This window comes from Schistocerca serialis, chromosome 10, assembly GCF_023864345.2.
Source record: "Schistocerca serialis cubense isolate TAMUIC-IGC-003099 chromosome 10, iqSchSeri2.2, whole genome shotgun sequence".
In the NCBI taxonomy this organism is placed as follows: Eukaryota; Metazoa; Arthropoda; class Insecta; order Orthoptera; family Acrididae; genus Schistocerca; species Schistocerca serialis.
Window position 1 is genome coordinate 134,779,509 of NC_064647.1, and position 17,541 is coordinate 134,797,049.

General features: G+C 44.1%; 1 protein-coding gene across 1 annotated transcript in view; it reads right to left on the reverse strand.

Moving 5' to 3' along the window:
- Window positions 1-805: 805 nt before the first annotated feature.
- LOC126424612 (uncharacterized) overlaps window positions 806-17,541 on the reverse strand; it is a 646,994-nt gene continuing 630,258 nt past the window's right edge. The window contains exon 5 of the mRNA XM_050087350.1: window positions 806-993. Coding sequence (XP_049943307.1) covers window positions 806-993 — 188 coding nt within the window. The remainder of the gene's footprint in view (window positions 994-17,541) is intronic.

A 17,541-nucleotide genomic window follows, 5' to 3' on the forward strand; every position in this document is an offset into this window, starting at 1 on the left:
CCATAGTTAATTTTTTCATTCGAATTGTGCTTGACGCAAAATTCCGGCTGATTCTGGCGGTGACGAAAGTTGGTTGAGGTGGCATTGCCGTATTGCACGAACCGATGTTGGGTGAAGCACATTAATCGGACCTAATGATGAGATACGACAGCATAAACAACGTTCCAAGTTTGTTTTGCGCTACTCAGCTTCGCTTCACATTAAACTGTCCCGTATGCAACCTCGCAGGTGCTTAATGGATATTGCTGTTTCAAATCGTTCAAATGGCTCTCAGCACTATGGGACTTACCTTCTGAGGTCATCAGACCCTTAGAACTACTTAGATCCAACCAACCTAAGGACATAACACACATCCATGCCAGGCAGGATTCGAACCTCCGACCGTGGCCGTCGCGCGGTTCCAGACTGAACCGCCTAGAACCGCTCGGCCATTCCCGCCGGCCTATTATTGCTGCTTCCATTGACTGTTCGGCAATCCTGAAAATTTATAGTAATGGGTCTTTCTGCCCTTCTCTGAGCAACACTATACATTTGTTTTTGCTGTCAATCCTTGCATCGAGTTTGATCATGGACCCTTATCAAGCTTCCATATGTCTTTGTGTGTAATATCACAGCTGGGAAACGAGGAGAGAAACGACACCCGGGGAACGCTTGCTCCAGTAATGGCGATTCTTTCTGGCGGAGAGCCGCTGCAGCTAGCTAGAGCCGTACGTAATAACCCGCCCGTAGACGGAGTGCCAGACTGAAGCCCGCTCTCTGCTCTTCTGAAAATTCCTCCGGCGGCGCCGCGGCACGACAGAAATCGCTACAAGTCACGTTTCAGACAGAGGCGCTGCGTACTCTGGGGGAATCCCCCCGTAATGATGGCGGCCAGCCCGCTGTTCTCCACCAAATCCCCGGCCGTGCTTCCGGCGCCCTCTAGTTCGCTGTCTTTCCACTCCAGGTTATCAGGAATTGGCGCTACCACCGTCTCCCTGGCGTCGCCTTCACCTCCTGACGTGAAATATGTAAAGTGTCCTATGTCAAAATAGCATGTTGTGTAGTGACTACTTACATAGGTAATTACGTACTCAGTAGGCACGTGTACGATACATTCAAAAAGAAACGAGCTGGATGCTGTAAAATGGAAACCGATCGTAATTTCATTATTACTAGCCGGAGAACGCAATGAAGCTGTTTTCCTAGCAGCAGGAATTTTCCGCAACGTGCTGCTTAAAATGTGTGAAAGACCGCTCCCCCTACTCGCTCAATGCAAATATGACAGATCGTTAATGAAATATTGTCGGGTTTCAAGCCGCGTCAAGTGGTTAACTGCCCACGAGCTTTCGGCGGACATCTCCTCTGCTGTTCTCAAGCCGTTGCCAGTCGTCTGAACGCGGAATCAGTAAGTAGTACTACTGACAACATGGCTCATGCATGTGATGTTATTTATATGCTTCTGCTGATTCCGCATTTAACATTTGACGATTCCACTATGGCTGCAGTACATTAGGACTTTGTTTTTATGAAACAGATCTGACGATGGTAATCAAAGACCGAAACCGGTAATCTGTTAAGACAAAGTTTGTGACCATAGACGTAAATTAAAGGAAACTTATTACATATAGGGGTCACTGTTCTCTCGGGACAATGTCGCAGCTTGTGAAAGGCAACAAGTGTCTGGCGCAGTTGCTAGATCCGTTACTGCTGCTACAATGGCAGGTTATCAAGATTTAAGTGAGTTCGAACGTGATGTTATAGTCGGCGCACGAGCGATGGGACACAGCATCTCCGAGGTAACGATGGAGATTTTCCCGTACGACCATATCACGGGTGTACCGTGAATATCAGGAATCCGGTTAAACATCAAATCTCCGACATCGCTGCGGCAGGAGAAAGATCCTGCAAGAACGGGACCAACGACGACTGAAGATAATCGTTCAACGTGACGAAAGTGCAATCCTACCGCAGATTGCTGCAGATATCAATGCTGAGCCATCAATAAGTGTCAGCGTGCGAACCATCCAACGAAACATTATCGATGTAGGCTTTCGGAGCCCAAGGCCCACTCGTGTAACATTGATGACTGTACAACACAAAACTTTACTCCTCACCTGGGCCTGTCAACATCAACATTCGACCGTTCATGAATGGAAACATGCTGTCTCGTCGGACGAATGTAGTTTTAAATTGTATCGAGCGGATGGACGCGTACGGGTGTGGAGACAACCTCATGAATCCATGGAATTTGCATGCCCACGGGGGACTGTTCAAACTGTGAAGGCTCTGTAATGGTGTGGGGCGTGTGCAGTTGGAGTGATATGGGACCCCTGATACACCTTGATACGACTCTGACAGATGACACGTACGTAAGCATCCTGTCTGATCACCTGCATCCGTTCATGTCCATTGTGCATTCCGACGGACTTGGTCAATTCCAGCAGGACAATGCGACACCCCAAACGTCCAGAACTGCTACAGAGTGCTTTCTGGAACACTCTTCTGAGTTTAAACCCTTCCACTGGTGACCAAATTTCCCAGACATGAATATTGTTGAGAATATCTAGGATGCCTTGCAACGTGCTGTTCAGAAGAGATCTCCAGACCCTCTTACTGTTACGGATTTACAGACAGCCCTGCAGGATTCATGGAGTCAATTCCCTTCAGCACTACCTCAGACATTAGTCGAGGGCACGCCACGTCGTGTTGCGGCGCTTCCGAGTACCCGCGGGGGCCCTACATGACATTCTGCAAGTGTACCAGTTTCTTTGGCTCTTGAGCGTATACGGCAATGTTTTGGTGGTGCGACCGCAGCGCTCGCTTCAACTCCGCAATCACAGGACTCCAGGCTGTACTCATCTGCAATGCAACGTCTATATTGAGGGTGTTGACCGATATTTTGACTTCTATTGCTTCATGTATTATGCTATCCCACAAGCTGTTGCCCCGTTTAGTGATAGAAGTATCGTCGAATGCAATTTGGTGTCCGTTTTCCAGTGCACGCTCGGCGACAGATGATTTTTCGGGATAGAGTAGGTGGCAATACGTTTAATGTTGTATGCGACACTGTTCAATAGTGCGGAGAGTCTGACCGTCATAAAACGGCCCACACCCACACGGTACGAGGTGCATTCAAGTTCTAAGGCCTCCGATTTTTTTTCTCCGGGCTGGAAAGAGATAGAAACATGCGCATTGTTTTAAAATGAGGCGGCGTTCATTGTCAATACGTCCCAGAGATGGCAGCACTGTACGGCAGATGGAATTTTACCGCCAGCGGCGAGAATGAGAACTGTTTTAAATACTTAAAATGGCGACGTTTTCCTTTCTTGAACAGCGTGCAATCATTCGTTTTCTGAATTTGCGTGGTGTGAAACCAATTGAAATTCATTGACAGTTGAAGGAGACATGTGGTGATGGAGTTATGGATGTGTCGAAAGTGCGTTCGTGGGTGCGACAGTTTAATGAAGGCAGAACATCGTGTGACAACAAACCGAAACAACCTCGGGCTCGCACAAGCCGGTCTGACGACACAGTCGAGAAAGTGGAGAGAATTGTTTTGGGGGATCGCCGAATGACTGTTGAACAGATCGCCTCCAGAGTTGGCATTTCTGTGGGTTCTGTGCACACAATCCTACATGACGACCTGAAAATGCGAAAAGTGTCATCCAGGTGGGTGCCACGAATGCTGACAGACGACCACATGGCTGCTCGTGTGGCATGTTGCCGAGCAATGTTGACGCGCAACGACAGCATGAATGCGACTTTCTTTTCGTCGGTTGTGACAATGGATGAGACGTGGATGCCATTTTTCGATCCAGAAACAAAGCGCCAGTCAGCTGAATGGAAGCACACAGATTCACCGCCACCAAAATATTTCGGGTAACCGCCAGTGTTGAAAAAATGATGGTGTCCATGTTCTGGGACAGCGAGGGCGTAATCCTTACCCATTGCGTTCCAAAGGGCACTACGGTAACAGGTGCATCCTACGAAAATGTTTTGAAGAACAAATTCCTTCCTGCACTGCAACAAAAACGTCCGGGAAGGGCTGCGCGTGTGCTGTCTCACCAAGACAACGCACCCGCACATCGAGCTAACGTTGCGCAACAGTTTCTTCGTGATAACAACTTTGAAGTGATTCCTCACGCTCCCTACTCACCTGACCTGTCTCCTAGTGACTTTTGGCTTTTTCCAACAATGAAAGACACTCTCCGTGGCCGCACATTCAACAGCCGTGCTGCTATTGCCTCAGCGATTTTCCTGTGGTCAAAACAGACTCCTAAAGAAGCCTTCGCCGCTGCCATGGAATAACGGCGTCAGCGTTGTGAAAAATGTGTACGTCTGCAGGGCGGTTACGTCGAGAAGTAACGCCAGTTTCATCGATTTCGGGTGAGTAGTTAATTAGAAAAAAAATCGGAAGCCTTAGAACTTGAATGCACCTCGTATTTTGCATATTTCCGGTGTTGTGAGGCCCGTGTGTCTTTCACAGGCTTCATTAGTCGCCCGATCTTTGCCAGGGCCCTGAGGACTGTATCGATTTCATGTTTCTTCTGAAGCCGGCTAATCTTCCCTGTTACTGAGGCAAAAAACGGGAAAATCAGTATCTTCTTCGGAGGTCTTTTGCTTTCGTGGCTTAAATGAAAGTGCTTGCGAAATTTGTTTGTAGTTGTGACCGCATTCCTTGAAAACCTGCCGTAAGTGGCTCAGTTCCAGGTTTTCGGCGTCTGAGATGGGTTCAGTCCCCATCGGAAGTTCGTGTCCTTCCTCGGGCATGTTGTCTATAGTGAAAGTTAGTTTGAGTATGTAGTGTATATTCTCAAGGACCGATCACCACAGCAGTTTGGTCCCATAAGACCTTACCACAAATTTCCAAAATTTCTGTGTACCAAGGTCCTCAGAACGGACCGTTTCTGTGCTGAGTGGTGGTCGGTGGTGGGGTGCAGATGGCGATCCCTGTGGGTGAGCTTGCGGTAAACGCTGTGACCGGGACACCCATTGGGTTTAGGGCACACCAGAACGTCCAGAAGCGGTAAGAAACCGGCCTTCTCTACTTACATCGTTAACTTTATGACGCCGTGGGTCTTCCTGATGTGTTCCAGAAACTCTTTCAGCTCTTCATGTCCATGAGGCCATGTGACAAAGATGTCGTCGACGTAGCGAGAAAAGCAACTAGGCTTTACAGGAGCTGTGTCCGAGGCGGTGTCGTCAAAATGGTCCATAAAGAGGTTCGGTACAACTGGAGCTAACGGGCCCCCCATCGCGACACCGTCCCTCCGGTTGAAATGTTCTCCGCCATGCGCGGCGGTCGCGCCACCAAAACATTGCCATACATGGTGCGGGGCTAGGCACCAGTGACGTCACTGGCGGCGGAGCGACTATGTAAAGGTGCGTTTACACTGCGATTTGTATCGGCACATGTATGAGATACATGTATATACGACTTTGCGACATGTATCGCGACTTGTATGAGTTGACAAGTATCAACCTCATACATGTATGAGCGTGCGTTTACACTGGTTGATATGTATCACTGTGCGACAGCTTCCGACGACGATTTGGAAGATTTCACATTTTTATGTGCTGATACACTTGCTCTTTTGGAAGATGATAGGAAGAAAAGGCGGAGGAAGCGTAGATGGTGGCACAGAGAGTTTCTCGCGAATTAACGCCATATTTTAGAAATTATGTTAGGATGAGTATGGAGGATTTCCGCGGTTTGTTATCACTTGTGGCTCTTCTTGTGTCCAAAACCAACACAAACTTTCGGGAAGCGATTCCACCAGAGGATCAGTTGGCAGTAACACTCTGTTTTTTAGCCACTGGAGATTCCTCGTAAAGCGAAGATTTCATGACAAAACATTTGCATTGTCGCGCGATTGCTAATGCCGACGTCTCACACACGGTTGTCGGCATCCGTTGTCAACATTATCACGCGAGGCCGCCGGAATAACAGCAAAACATTGATATACGTGCCAGATGCATGAAAAAATTATTTAATGTATGACATACTCTGATATATATAAAACTTTTACCTTCACTTCTTGGGATAAAACTTGCACAATGGCCTCGCAAACACGAAGAATAATGTTGCATATGGCACTTTTTGATATTTTATGCAGATACATTAACGTCGAAACGACAGTCGGCACGTTCAAGACTCAAACAGCCGCCAAAGAGCCTGGTACTACGCATGCGCTAATCGTCGAAATAAGCTGCAATCGACAAGACGACAGGAAATGATAGTACTGCACATGCGCGAGTTCTTCAAATGTCGCTCATACATGTCGCGTATATGGCCAAAAAGCGATATACAAAATGTATAAGCGACATGTATGAGCTCGAGGGTCCGCATACAAGTTCCGTGAATTTTTGTATGAGGTGATGTATCGCGACATGTCAAATTGACATGTCGCTCATACATGTCGCGATACATGTATCCCAGTGTAAACGTACCTTAAGCACGGCAGCGACATTCGTCACTTGACAGTGGCAGAGCAGATCTCAGCGGAAAGCTTGTGGAAGTTAAATACTTGGGAATTAAATACTTGGGGCGGCTTGAGAGTATTTTATTAACCGATATTGCCCCGAGAGCGTACATTCGTTCATGCGAGACCGTTTTCCTAGGATGCGGGCAACGCTTGCGTGCTGCGGCGGTAGTGTGCCCGGCACGCCACAGCGACTTGCTTGGTTGATGGTAGTGGGGGAAGTCGAACTGACTGTGAGTGGCAGACTACAAGGCGACGGCTGAAGTACAGGGTGTACATAAAGTCTGGGAACACTTTCAATTATTTATTGCACAAGAACCAAACATTGTACAGATATCATACGTAAGCCATTTTGAAGAGAAACCCTGAAAGTTTTTTTCCCATGTATACCACCACAACGTAGTTTGGTATTCTGCCGATAGTCAGCGCTAGTTGCAAACATGGCGAGTTCAGGTGTGGAGCGAGCCTTCTGTGTGTTGGAGTTCGGCAAAAACAAGTGTGCTACAGCTCTTCAACGGATAAATGATAGTTAATTGAAGCCCTCAGCTGCCGACAGGTGGTGTTGATATACCTCGACGGGGTAAGCTAAAAATGTGTGCCCCAACCGGAAGTCGAACCCGGGATCTCCTGCTTACATGGCAGACGCTCTATCCATCTTAGCCACCGACGACACAGATGAATAGCGCGACTGCAGGGACTTATCCCTTGCACGCCCCCAGTGAGAGCTATATTCTCACCTGTCCACAATCTACACACGAAATGTTCCTAATAGACAATCGCCCATTCACTCATTACTCGCGCACGCTTTGGCGATTCCCGTAAGAGTTTGGGCAACCTGTGCGCATTCGCACAGAAGAAGGTCAATGGCCGGGTAGCCTTTAACTATATATGAACGTAGTAACTGTTGTCAAAAGAACAGATACCATTGATACATATCGTACAGCTTCTCTAGAATAAATGATAATTAACTGCAACCCTTAGCTGCCGACAGGTGTTGTTGACATACCTTGGTGGCTCAGATGCATAGAGCGTCTGCCACGTAATCAGGATACACCGGGTTCGTGTTCCCGTCGGGACACACATTTTCAGCTGTCCCCATTGAGGTATATCAACAACACCTGTCAGCAGCTGAGGGTTTCAATTAATTATCAGTTATTCTAGAGAAGCTGCACGGTCTTCAACGGTATCTGTTCTTTTGAGAACAGTTACTGTCTTCATATATATGTTCAACGTATGTTTAGAACCAAGTACGGTAAGAAGCCACCAACAAGGAAGGCCATTTACCACTGGCACAACAAATTCGTTACGACGGGCTGATTATGCCCGGCAAAGAGAAGCGGACGTCCCAGAGTGAGTGAAGTGAATGTGGAGCGCGTACGAGAGGCATTCATAAGCAGTCCAAAGAAATTGGTGTGTCGTGTATCCCGTGAACTCGAAATGTCCCCAATGACAGTGAATATGAAACCATTCAAACTGGAGCTGGTGCAGAAGCTCAATGACGACAACAAAGACAAGCGTTTTGAGTTTTGTTCGCAGTTGCAACAATTGAAAGAGGATGGGGATGACATTGTTCATCGATTACTTTTTAGCGAGGAAGCCACTTTTCACACTAATGGCAAAGTGAACAGGTATAACTGTCAAATATGGGGTACAAAGCATCCACACGAATGCACTGAATTAGAGCGTGATTTCCCAAAGGTAAATGTTTTTTTGCGCCTTGTCACGTCGAAAACTGTGCGGGCCATTCTTCTTCGCCCAGAGCAACTTAGACATGTTGCAACAATGGCTGATGCCTCTAATGCAATCGGAAACTCCTTTCATCTTTCAGCAGGACGGGGTTCCACACCATTTTAATCCTGAAGTTCCTGGGTACCTGAACACGGAGCTGCCGCTTCGATGGATCGGCAGTGCTACAGAAGGGGACAGCTGTTTCATGAAATGGCCTCCCCGATCACCAGGTCTCACTCGCGTGACTATTTCTGTGGTCTAGGGGCGGTCAGAGAGCCGGTTGGCCTCTGTAATAAAAAACTGAGTGGAAGGATCAACCACCGAACTTGAACAGGATGTCTTGCGACGTCCGCAACGACCAAATTCAACTATCAACAACGAACAAAAAAAAAAGTAGCTCATTCATAATCAAAACGTCTTCGGTCCCGGGTTCGATCCCCGCCACTGCCTAAATTTTGATAAATAATCAGCATTGGCGGCCGAAGACTTCCGGCATAAGAAGTCAGCCTCATTCTGCCAACGGCCTTGTCAAAGAGGGCGGAGGAGCCGTAAGAGGTTCAGGTCACTCTCTTGTCCTAGGGGTGGGAAATTGCCCCTAAAGGCGGAAGAATCAGCAATGATCAACGACATGAGGATGCAGAAGGCAATGGAAACTACTGCATTAACGACACGTAACGTGTATCCACAGGACACGTGGCCTTTATTTGAAGAAGTGTCATGATGATCTCTCCATTGGCAAAAGATTCCGGAATAGTCCCCCATTCGGATCTCCGGGAGGGGACTGCCAAGGGGGAGGTTACCATGAGAAAAACATTGAATAATCAACGAAAGGATAACGTTCTACGAGTCGGGGCGTGGAATGTCAGAAGCTTGAACGTGGTAGGGAAACTAGAAAATCTGAAAAGGGAAATGCAGAGGCTCAATCTAGATATAGTAGGGGTCAGTAAAGTGAAGTGGAAGGAAGACAAGGATTTCTGGTCAGATGAGTATCGGGTAATATCAACAGCAGCAGAAAATGGTATAACAGGTGTAGGATTCGTTATGAATAGGAAGGTAGGGCAGAGGGTGTGTTACTGTGAACACTTCAGTGACCGGGTTGTTCTAATCAGAATCGACAGCAGACCAACACCGACAACGATAGTTCAGGTATACATGCCGACGTCACAAGCTGAAGATGAACAGATAGAGAAAGCGTATGAGGATATTGAAAGGATAATGGCTGGTTCAAATGGCTCTGAGCACTATGGGACTTAACATCTGTGGTCATCAGTCCCCTAGAACTTAGAACTACTTAAACCTAACTAACCTAAGGACATCACACACATCCATGCCCGAGGCAGGATTCGAACCTGCGACCGGAGCGGTCACGCGGTTCCAGACTGAAGCGCCTAGACCGCACGGCCACACCGGCCGGCAAAGGGTTATGCAATATGTAAAGAGGGACGAAAATCTTATAGTCATGGGCGACTGGAATACAGTTGTAGGGGAAGGAGCAGAAGAAAAGGTTACAGGAGAATATGGGCTTGGGACAAGGAATGAAAAAGGAGAAAGACTAATTGACTTCCGTAAAAAGTTTCAGCTAGTAATAGCGAATACCCTGTTCAAGAATCACAAGAGGAGGAGGTATACTTGGAAAAGGCCGGGAGATACGGGAAGATTTCAATTAGATTACATCATGGTCAGACAGAGATTCCGAAATCAGATACTGGATTGTAAGGCGTACCCAGGAGCAGATATAGACTCAGATCACAATACAGTAGTGATGAATAGTAGGCTGAAGTTCAAGACATTAGTCAAGAAGAATCAATACGCAAAGAAGTGGGATACGGAAGTACTAAGGAATGACGAGATACGTTTGAAGTTCTCTAACGCTATAGATACAGCAATAAGGAATAGCGCAGTAGGCAGTACAGTTGAAGAGGAATGGACATCTCTAAAAAGGGCCATCACAGAAGTTAGGAAGGAAAACACAGGTACAAAGAAGGTAGCTGCGAAGAAACCATGGGTAACAAAAGACATACTTCAGTTGATTGATGAAAGGAGGAAGTACAAACATATTCCGGGAAAATCAGGAATACAGAAATACAAGTCGCTGAGGAGTGAAATAAATAGGAAGTGCAGGGAAGCTAAGACGAAATGGCTGCAGGAGAAATGTGAAGACTTCGAAAAAGATATGATTGTCGGAAGGACAGACTCAGCATACAGGAAATCAAAACAACCTTTGGTGACATTAAAAGCAACGGTGGTAACATTAAGAGTCCAACGGGAATTCCACTGTTAAATGCAGAGGAGAGAGCAGACAGGTGGAAAGAATATATTGAAAGCCTCTATGAGGGTGAAGATTTGTATGATGTGATAGAAGAAGAAACAGGAGTCGATTTAGAAGAGATAGGGGATCCAGTATTAGAATCGGAATTTAAAACGGCTTTGGAGGACTTACGGTCAAATAAGGCAGAAGGGATGGATAACATTCCATCAGAATTTCTAAAATCATTGGGGGAAGTGGCAACAAAACGACTATTCACGTTGGTGTATAGAATATATGAGTCTGGCGATATACCATCTGACTTTCGGAAATGGATCATCCACACAATTCCAAAGACGGCAAGAGCTGACAAGCGCGAGAATTACCGCACAATCAGCTTAGCAGCTCATGCATCGAAGCTGCTTACAAGAATAATATATAGAAGAATGGAAAAGAAAATTGAGAATGCGCTAGGTGACGATCAGTTTGGCTTTAGGAAAAGTAAAGGGACGAGAGAGGCAATTCAAGCAAGGCTAAAGAAAATCAAGACACTTTCATAGGCTTTGTCGACCTGGAAAAAGCGTTCGACAATATAAAATGGTGCAAGCTGTTCGAGATTCTGAAAAAAGTAGGGGTAAGCTATAGGGAGAGACGGGTCATATACAATATGTACAACAACCAAGAGGGAATAATAAGAGTGGATGATCAAGAACGATGTGTTCGTATTAAGAAGGGTGTAAGACAAGGCTGTAGCCTTTCGCCCCTACTCTTCAATCTGTACATCGAGGAAGCAATGATGGAAATAAAAGAAAGGTTCAGGAGTGGAATTAAAATACAAGGTGAAAGGATATCAATGATACGATTCGCTGATGACATTGATATCCTCAGTGAAAGTGTAGAAGAATTAAATGATCTGCTGAACGGAATGAACAGTCTAATGAGTACACAGTATGGTTTGAGAGTAAATCGGAGAAAGACGAAGGTAATGAGAAGTAGTAGAAATGAGAACAGCGGGAAACTTAACATCAGGATTGATGGTCACGAAGTCAATGAAGTTAAGGAATTCTGCTACCTAGGCAGTAAAATAACCAATGACGGACGGAGCAAGGAGGACATCAAAAGCAGACTCGCTATGGCAAAAAAGGCATTTCTGGCCAAGAGAAGTCTACTAATATCAAATACCTGCCTTAATTTGAGGAAGAAATTTCTGAGGATGTACGTCTGGAGTACAGCATTGTATGGTAGTGAAACATGGACTGTGGGAAAACCGGAACAGAAGAGAATCGAAGCATTTGAGATGTGGCGCTATAGACGAATGTTGAAAATTAGGTGGACTGATAAGGAAAGGACTGAGGAGGTTCTACGCAGGATAGGAGAGGAAAGGAATATGTGGAAAACTCTGATAAGGAGAAGGGACAGGATGATAGGACATCTGCTAAGACATGAGGGAATGACTTCCATGGTACTAGAGGGAGCTGTAGAGGGCAAAAACTGTAGAGGAAGACAGAGATTGGAATACGTCAAGCAAATAATTGAGGACGTAGGTTGCAAGTGCTACTCTGAGATGAAGAGCTTAGCACAGGAAAGGAATTCGTGGCGGGCCGCATCAAACCAGTCAGTAAACTGATGACAAAAAAAAAAAAAAAAAAAAAAAAGAAGTACCGCTCTACCACGTGATGTAGCAGAGCTCCGGGAGAGGATAGGGGAAGCGACTGCCACAGTCGACGATGACATGCTGGGACGGGTATGGCAAGAATTCGACTACCGTATTGACTACCGTTTTGACGGGTCACTCATGCTTCGCATATCGGATGTTTGTAATAGAACTTTGAGAGTTTCTCTTCAAAATTCAATATGTATGGCATCCGTACAATGTTTAGTTCTTGTGCAATAAATAACTGATATTTTCAGCGCACTAAAAATACAAAGATAAATAGTTGAAAGCTACAAAAGAAATGCAATTTATCTATCACAAGTCCCCGGAGACCAGAATACACTAAAAAATGTCCCTGAACATCCTGAGAAATTTTACTGGTGGAATTCAAGCTCACCCTTCGGTAGACCTGCTGCATTTACAATATAGAGCGATGTGCGAGACCGACCACGGAATAAAATTCGCCGACAGTGTGGTTCTCTTATGTGAAAATGTGTGGCCTGTCCCTTTAGACACGACACATTCGAGAGCATAGTTAGGCTCGTGACTGTTATTCCTAGTTTGCAATGAGCCCATGTTTTACTTGTCATTTAAAGAAGCCTCCTTATCCTCCAAATAATAATAATTATTCTCCACTTCTAATTCATAAATATGCTGTGATTAATAAATGTTAATGTAACTTTGAAATTGAAATAACTTGTTCGTCTGGCACTCAGCCATTACTGATACTTAAAAGGTCATTGTCAGGCATTTCGCCATAATTAATAGTTGTCAAACTATGTTTGGTCATGATGATTTCTGAAGTTTTTAAATAGACACAATTTATGGAATCCCTTCTTACTAGTTATTTAGTAGTTAACAGGACCCAAGCAAACACTTTTTTATTAAAGTAACGGCAACCTTTACCCGCTGCTGCTGCATGCTGCTGCGACTTGGTGTAAACCACTTGGAAAAAGGCAGCCATCTAAAGAGGTGAGTGCAAAACTTAGGGCCAAAACAGAGACACTTACATACCACAACATGTCATGTCCTCTGATCCAGTAAATTCCGTGGCACAAGCCAAATTCTGTATTACTTGTAAATTCCTATTCAAATACGCAGTCATATAGCTTATCCGGATGTTAGTTTTAAGTTTTTCATGTAACGATATGCTAAGGGCATAAATGACAGTGCAACTGACACTCATACTACCCACACCCACACAGTGTTACGCAGGTTAGATTAGGATTACTGAAACCTCAGGTGGCTTACCGAGTCCAGTTTCACAAACGAACATAGGCTTTATTTGTTGTAGACACGTTACACTCTATACTCATCAGACAAGAAATTATTCTTTCCGTTTCACTTCACTGACCCCTACTATATCTAGATTGAGCCTTTGCATTTCTCTTTTTACATTTCCTAGTTTCCCTAACACGTTCAAGTATCTGACATTCCACGCCCCGACTCGTAGAACGTTATCCTTTCGTTTTCTTTTTCAATTACAGGCCATATGTCCTATGTGTACACATTACATGTCTTTAATGCAGTGCCCTACATTGCCTAGTGTATCCTCGAAATTTGTTGCGATTAAGGAAGATTCCATAGAAAGGACATGGTCGGTCGACGATACAGACATCTGTGTGTGAGTGATAAAATCAAAATAGCGTGTGGTGAACTCGCCCTTAAATGTTTCACAGTTATTCTTGACAATAACATCCTTATGTAATTTTTTATCATGTTATAGCAGTTACTTCCTAAGTTAAGGATAGGATTCAGTACACTGCAATAATAAATAATTGGTACTTATCTTTCAAGACTGATTCAGTGTCTAGGTCTGTAATGCTGCGTAATATTCTATAAAATGAGGTCCTGGGTATTGTATATTAACTGTAACTGAAGAATTAACAATTTCAAATTACCACAGATGTTTATTTCTATTTCCTCGATAGAACACCCATATTTTCACAAACACTGCATAAACGTCTTCAGAAACAACAAACAGAAAATTTATTCTCTTCATAGAATCCGAAGACTATCCTCGAAGAACCGTCCGATCATAAGCTGAGAGCAACATGAACAGAACTCCCAAGATTTTAATGTTACTCTGACGCACTTGACGTAAAAGATTAAATATGTATTGCAGACCCAGGGTCTAGAACCTTTTACTACTGGAAATAAATCAATTTCACAATAATATAGCTTTAATTAGTGAAAATGTTTGTCAGTTTTGAAGTAAATAATGTTTTCTGAAAGTAATTACTTATGTGAGGATTTATAGATGTAATGGTTAATAACAAGGGCTGCATATTATGAAGATATTAAAAAGTATCCTTTTATTGTAATATCGATTTCATTGTAGATAGTAAAATTTATGACATTATAAATGGAGACAGACATTTTGTTTTCAGTTAATACTGACAAACACAAATTATTGTATCTAACATAGACTTCTTTTCAGGTCATATACTTTGAAAATTTTGAATACTGATTTTCACTGTGTAAGATCGACACCTGATAATATATCGAAATACAAGTAGAAAAATATATTTACAGAAAAATCATATTTGACAATTAATAAACTTTATAAGCTTTGTACAAAGGAAGTAAATAATTTATGTAATAAAGTCCGCCAAAGTCTGGTTAATATTTAGATGGTATCGAACATTTCACTACTTGAGTAGAAGCTTTGCAGGGACTAGATTCATTATAAGCGCCAGTGAGTTTTTAAAATGGGCGGCATAGCAGTAGCTAAAAAACAATAATTATTCTTTGATATGGCTATGTATTAATTTCTTATTATTAAGAATGTTCTCGTGTTTCTTAGATGGAGAAATGAAATATTTTGTCTCCTATGAAATTATGGTCACGAAAAAGGGATTTTGTTATATATTTTTAAAGAGAAGAGGACGTCGAGCATTGAAAAAACTTAACAAGAGAATATAAGTAGCGAATGTATGCCAATTAATTGGAAAGATAAATTATAATGTAAGTACGTGTTTCTTACCATTATTATTGAGATTGCAGGTGATTTCCTTTACTGTATCAAATTCAATGTCTTTTAGTTTTAATAAAGAAGAAAGGGTGAGCATAAGAGAATTTTGCTGTTAACATATGTAAAGCATCGTAAATCAGACACCCTTTTCAGTGACGTGGGACCGATTACACATTGGTTTTCAGAAAGAAGTGCAGCACTACATCTACAGAGCCAGTGAACTGGAAAGCCACTGCACAGGAGTAATTAACATTGTGCCAGTCAGGGTAATATTTTTTCCTTTATGATTTTGACAGTGATAGAGTGTATTAGCTGGATGCCCTTTCCACTCACTCATTCGTGTACTAATAGTTACTCTTGCCTCATTGTGGATAACGTGGGAAGTGACACGTTTTTCAAATATCTGGGAAATACAGATTTATCAGCTTCCTGGGAATTATAGTTAAGCACGCTACACAGCCATCACTGCTACTGTGAAAACGAAATACCACACACCCAGAGAAATTGAAGTCTTTCCTTTCCGTCACACTACGTTACAACAGCAAACTATCTTTATTTACTTTGGACAGACGTCTTGGTTCAGTATTTGGAAGGCCGAATTTGAATATACAGTACTCAAATTACTTTGTTTGCATGGTCATTTTGTGCACTAGCACCTGTGGACGACGGAGTGAATTGTGAAATACCACAGACAAAAAAACTGGTGTTCAAAATGTTCAAATGTGTGTGAAATCTTATGGGACTTAACTGCTAAGGTCATCAGTCCCTAAGCTTACACACTACTTAACCTAAATTATCCTAGGGACAAACACACACACCCATGCCCGAAGGAGGACTCGAAACTCCGCCGGGACCAGCCGCACATTCCTTGACTGTAGCGCCTAGACCGCTCGGCTAATCCCGCGCGGCAAAAACTGGTGTAATTAGACTGTTTCAATTAATTGTAGTATATACATGTGACAGATAGGAGTGAACCATGTTCTTGGGCCGAATAGTGGTAGTAGATGGAGTTTTTATTAATATTAGAAATAGCTATGGTGAAGGAAGTGATACTATGTTGGATGTAATGACCCATATTGTATCAATAACTGCACATGTGTGGGATGACAGGGATATCAGACGTTGGAATACATTCAGAAAATAATAGAAGGTGCAGGTTGCAAGTGCTAATGTGAGATGAAAACGTTGGCTCAGGAGAGGAATTCGTGGCAGGCACACTGGACGACGGTTCAATTCCGTCTCCAGCCATCCTGATTTAGGTTTTCCGTGATTTCCCTAAATCGTTTCATGCAAATGCCGGGATGGTTCCTTTGAAAGGGCACGGCCGACTTCCTTCCCAATCCTTCCCTAACCCGAGCTTGCGCTCCGTCTCTGATGACCTCGTTGTCGACGGGACGTTAAACAGTAACCGCCACCACCACCGTGGCAGGCTGCATCAAAACAGTCAGAAGACTGATGACAAACAAAAAGGGAACAAAAATTTCTGTTGTGAGAAATAATTTGTGTAAAAATGAACTGTAGGCATCGAACTTCAGTGTGATAAATAAATAGTTCCAAATTGAGTTACGTATGCAGTATCTCCCTCCCACCAGTGGCAGCAGTGTATTAGTGAATCTAAAAACATCTGTGTCGTCCTGGAGACTAGTTGGCACTCTTACAGGAGACAGCAGGGGGCGTCGTACGCTGTAGACGGCGGCGTTCTATTCTCAGAGGCACTCCTTGCCTCCTCCAGACACGGGCCCAGAGCTAACTACTCGGAAACGACTTGGTTACAAGATTAAACGCTGCGCCATAGCCTGTGCTCCGGGATAGAGGAGAGGACGGAACCAAATTAAAGGCAGGCAGCAGTCTGGGACGAGCACATCCCAAGGCTCGCAGAAACAGGGCGTCGGCAGCCCGGGACCGACCGTAAACCGTGTGCACTGGCATAAGCGCACTGCCACTCCGCTGTAGTCTTACTCTTTTCGACTTTGCCACTGACAGCGCTCCAGCTGTAAAGAAACGGAGCGAGTGCGAGTCTAGTGTTGTGGGTTGCATACTTTATAAATCAAGGCGCCGCCGTTACATCAGTGCTAACGGGCGCCCGTCGCACCCGCTGCAGTTAAACGAGTATAGGTCACACCAGTATTCTAGAAAGGTAGTAGGAGTAATCCACTAAATTACAGGCCCATATCGTTAACGTCGATATGCAGCAGGATTTTAGAACATATATTGTGTTCGAACAGTATGAATTACCTGAAGAAAACGGTCTATTGACACACAGTCAACATGGGTTTAGAAAACATCGTTCCTGTGAAATACAACTAGCTCTTTATTCACAAGAAGTGTTCAGTGCTATTGACAAGGAATTTCAGATCGATTCCGTATTTCTGGATTTCCGGAAGGCTTTTGACACTGTACCACACAAGCAGCTCGTTGTGAAATTCCGTGGTTATGGAATATCGTCTCAGTTATGTGGCTGGATTTGTGATTTCCTGTC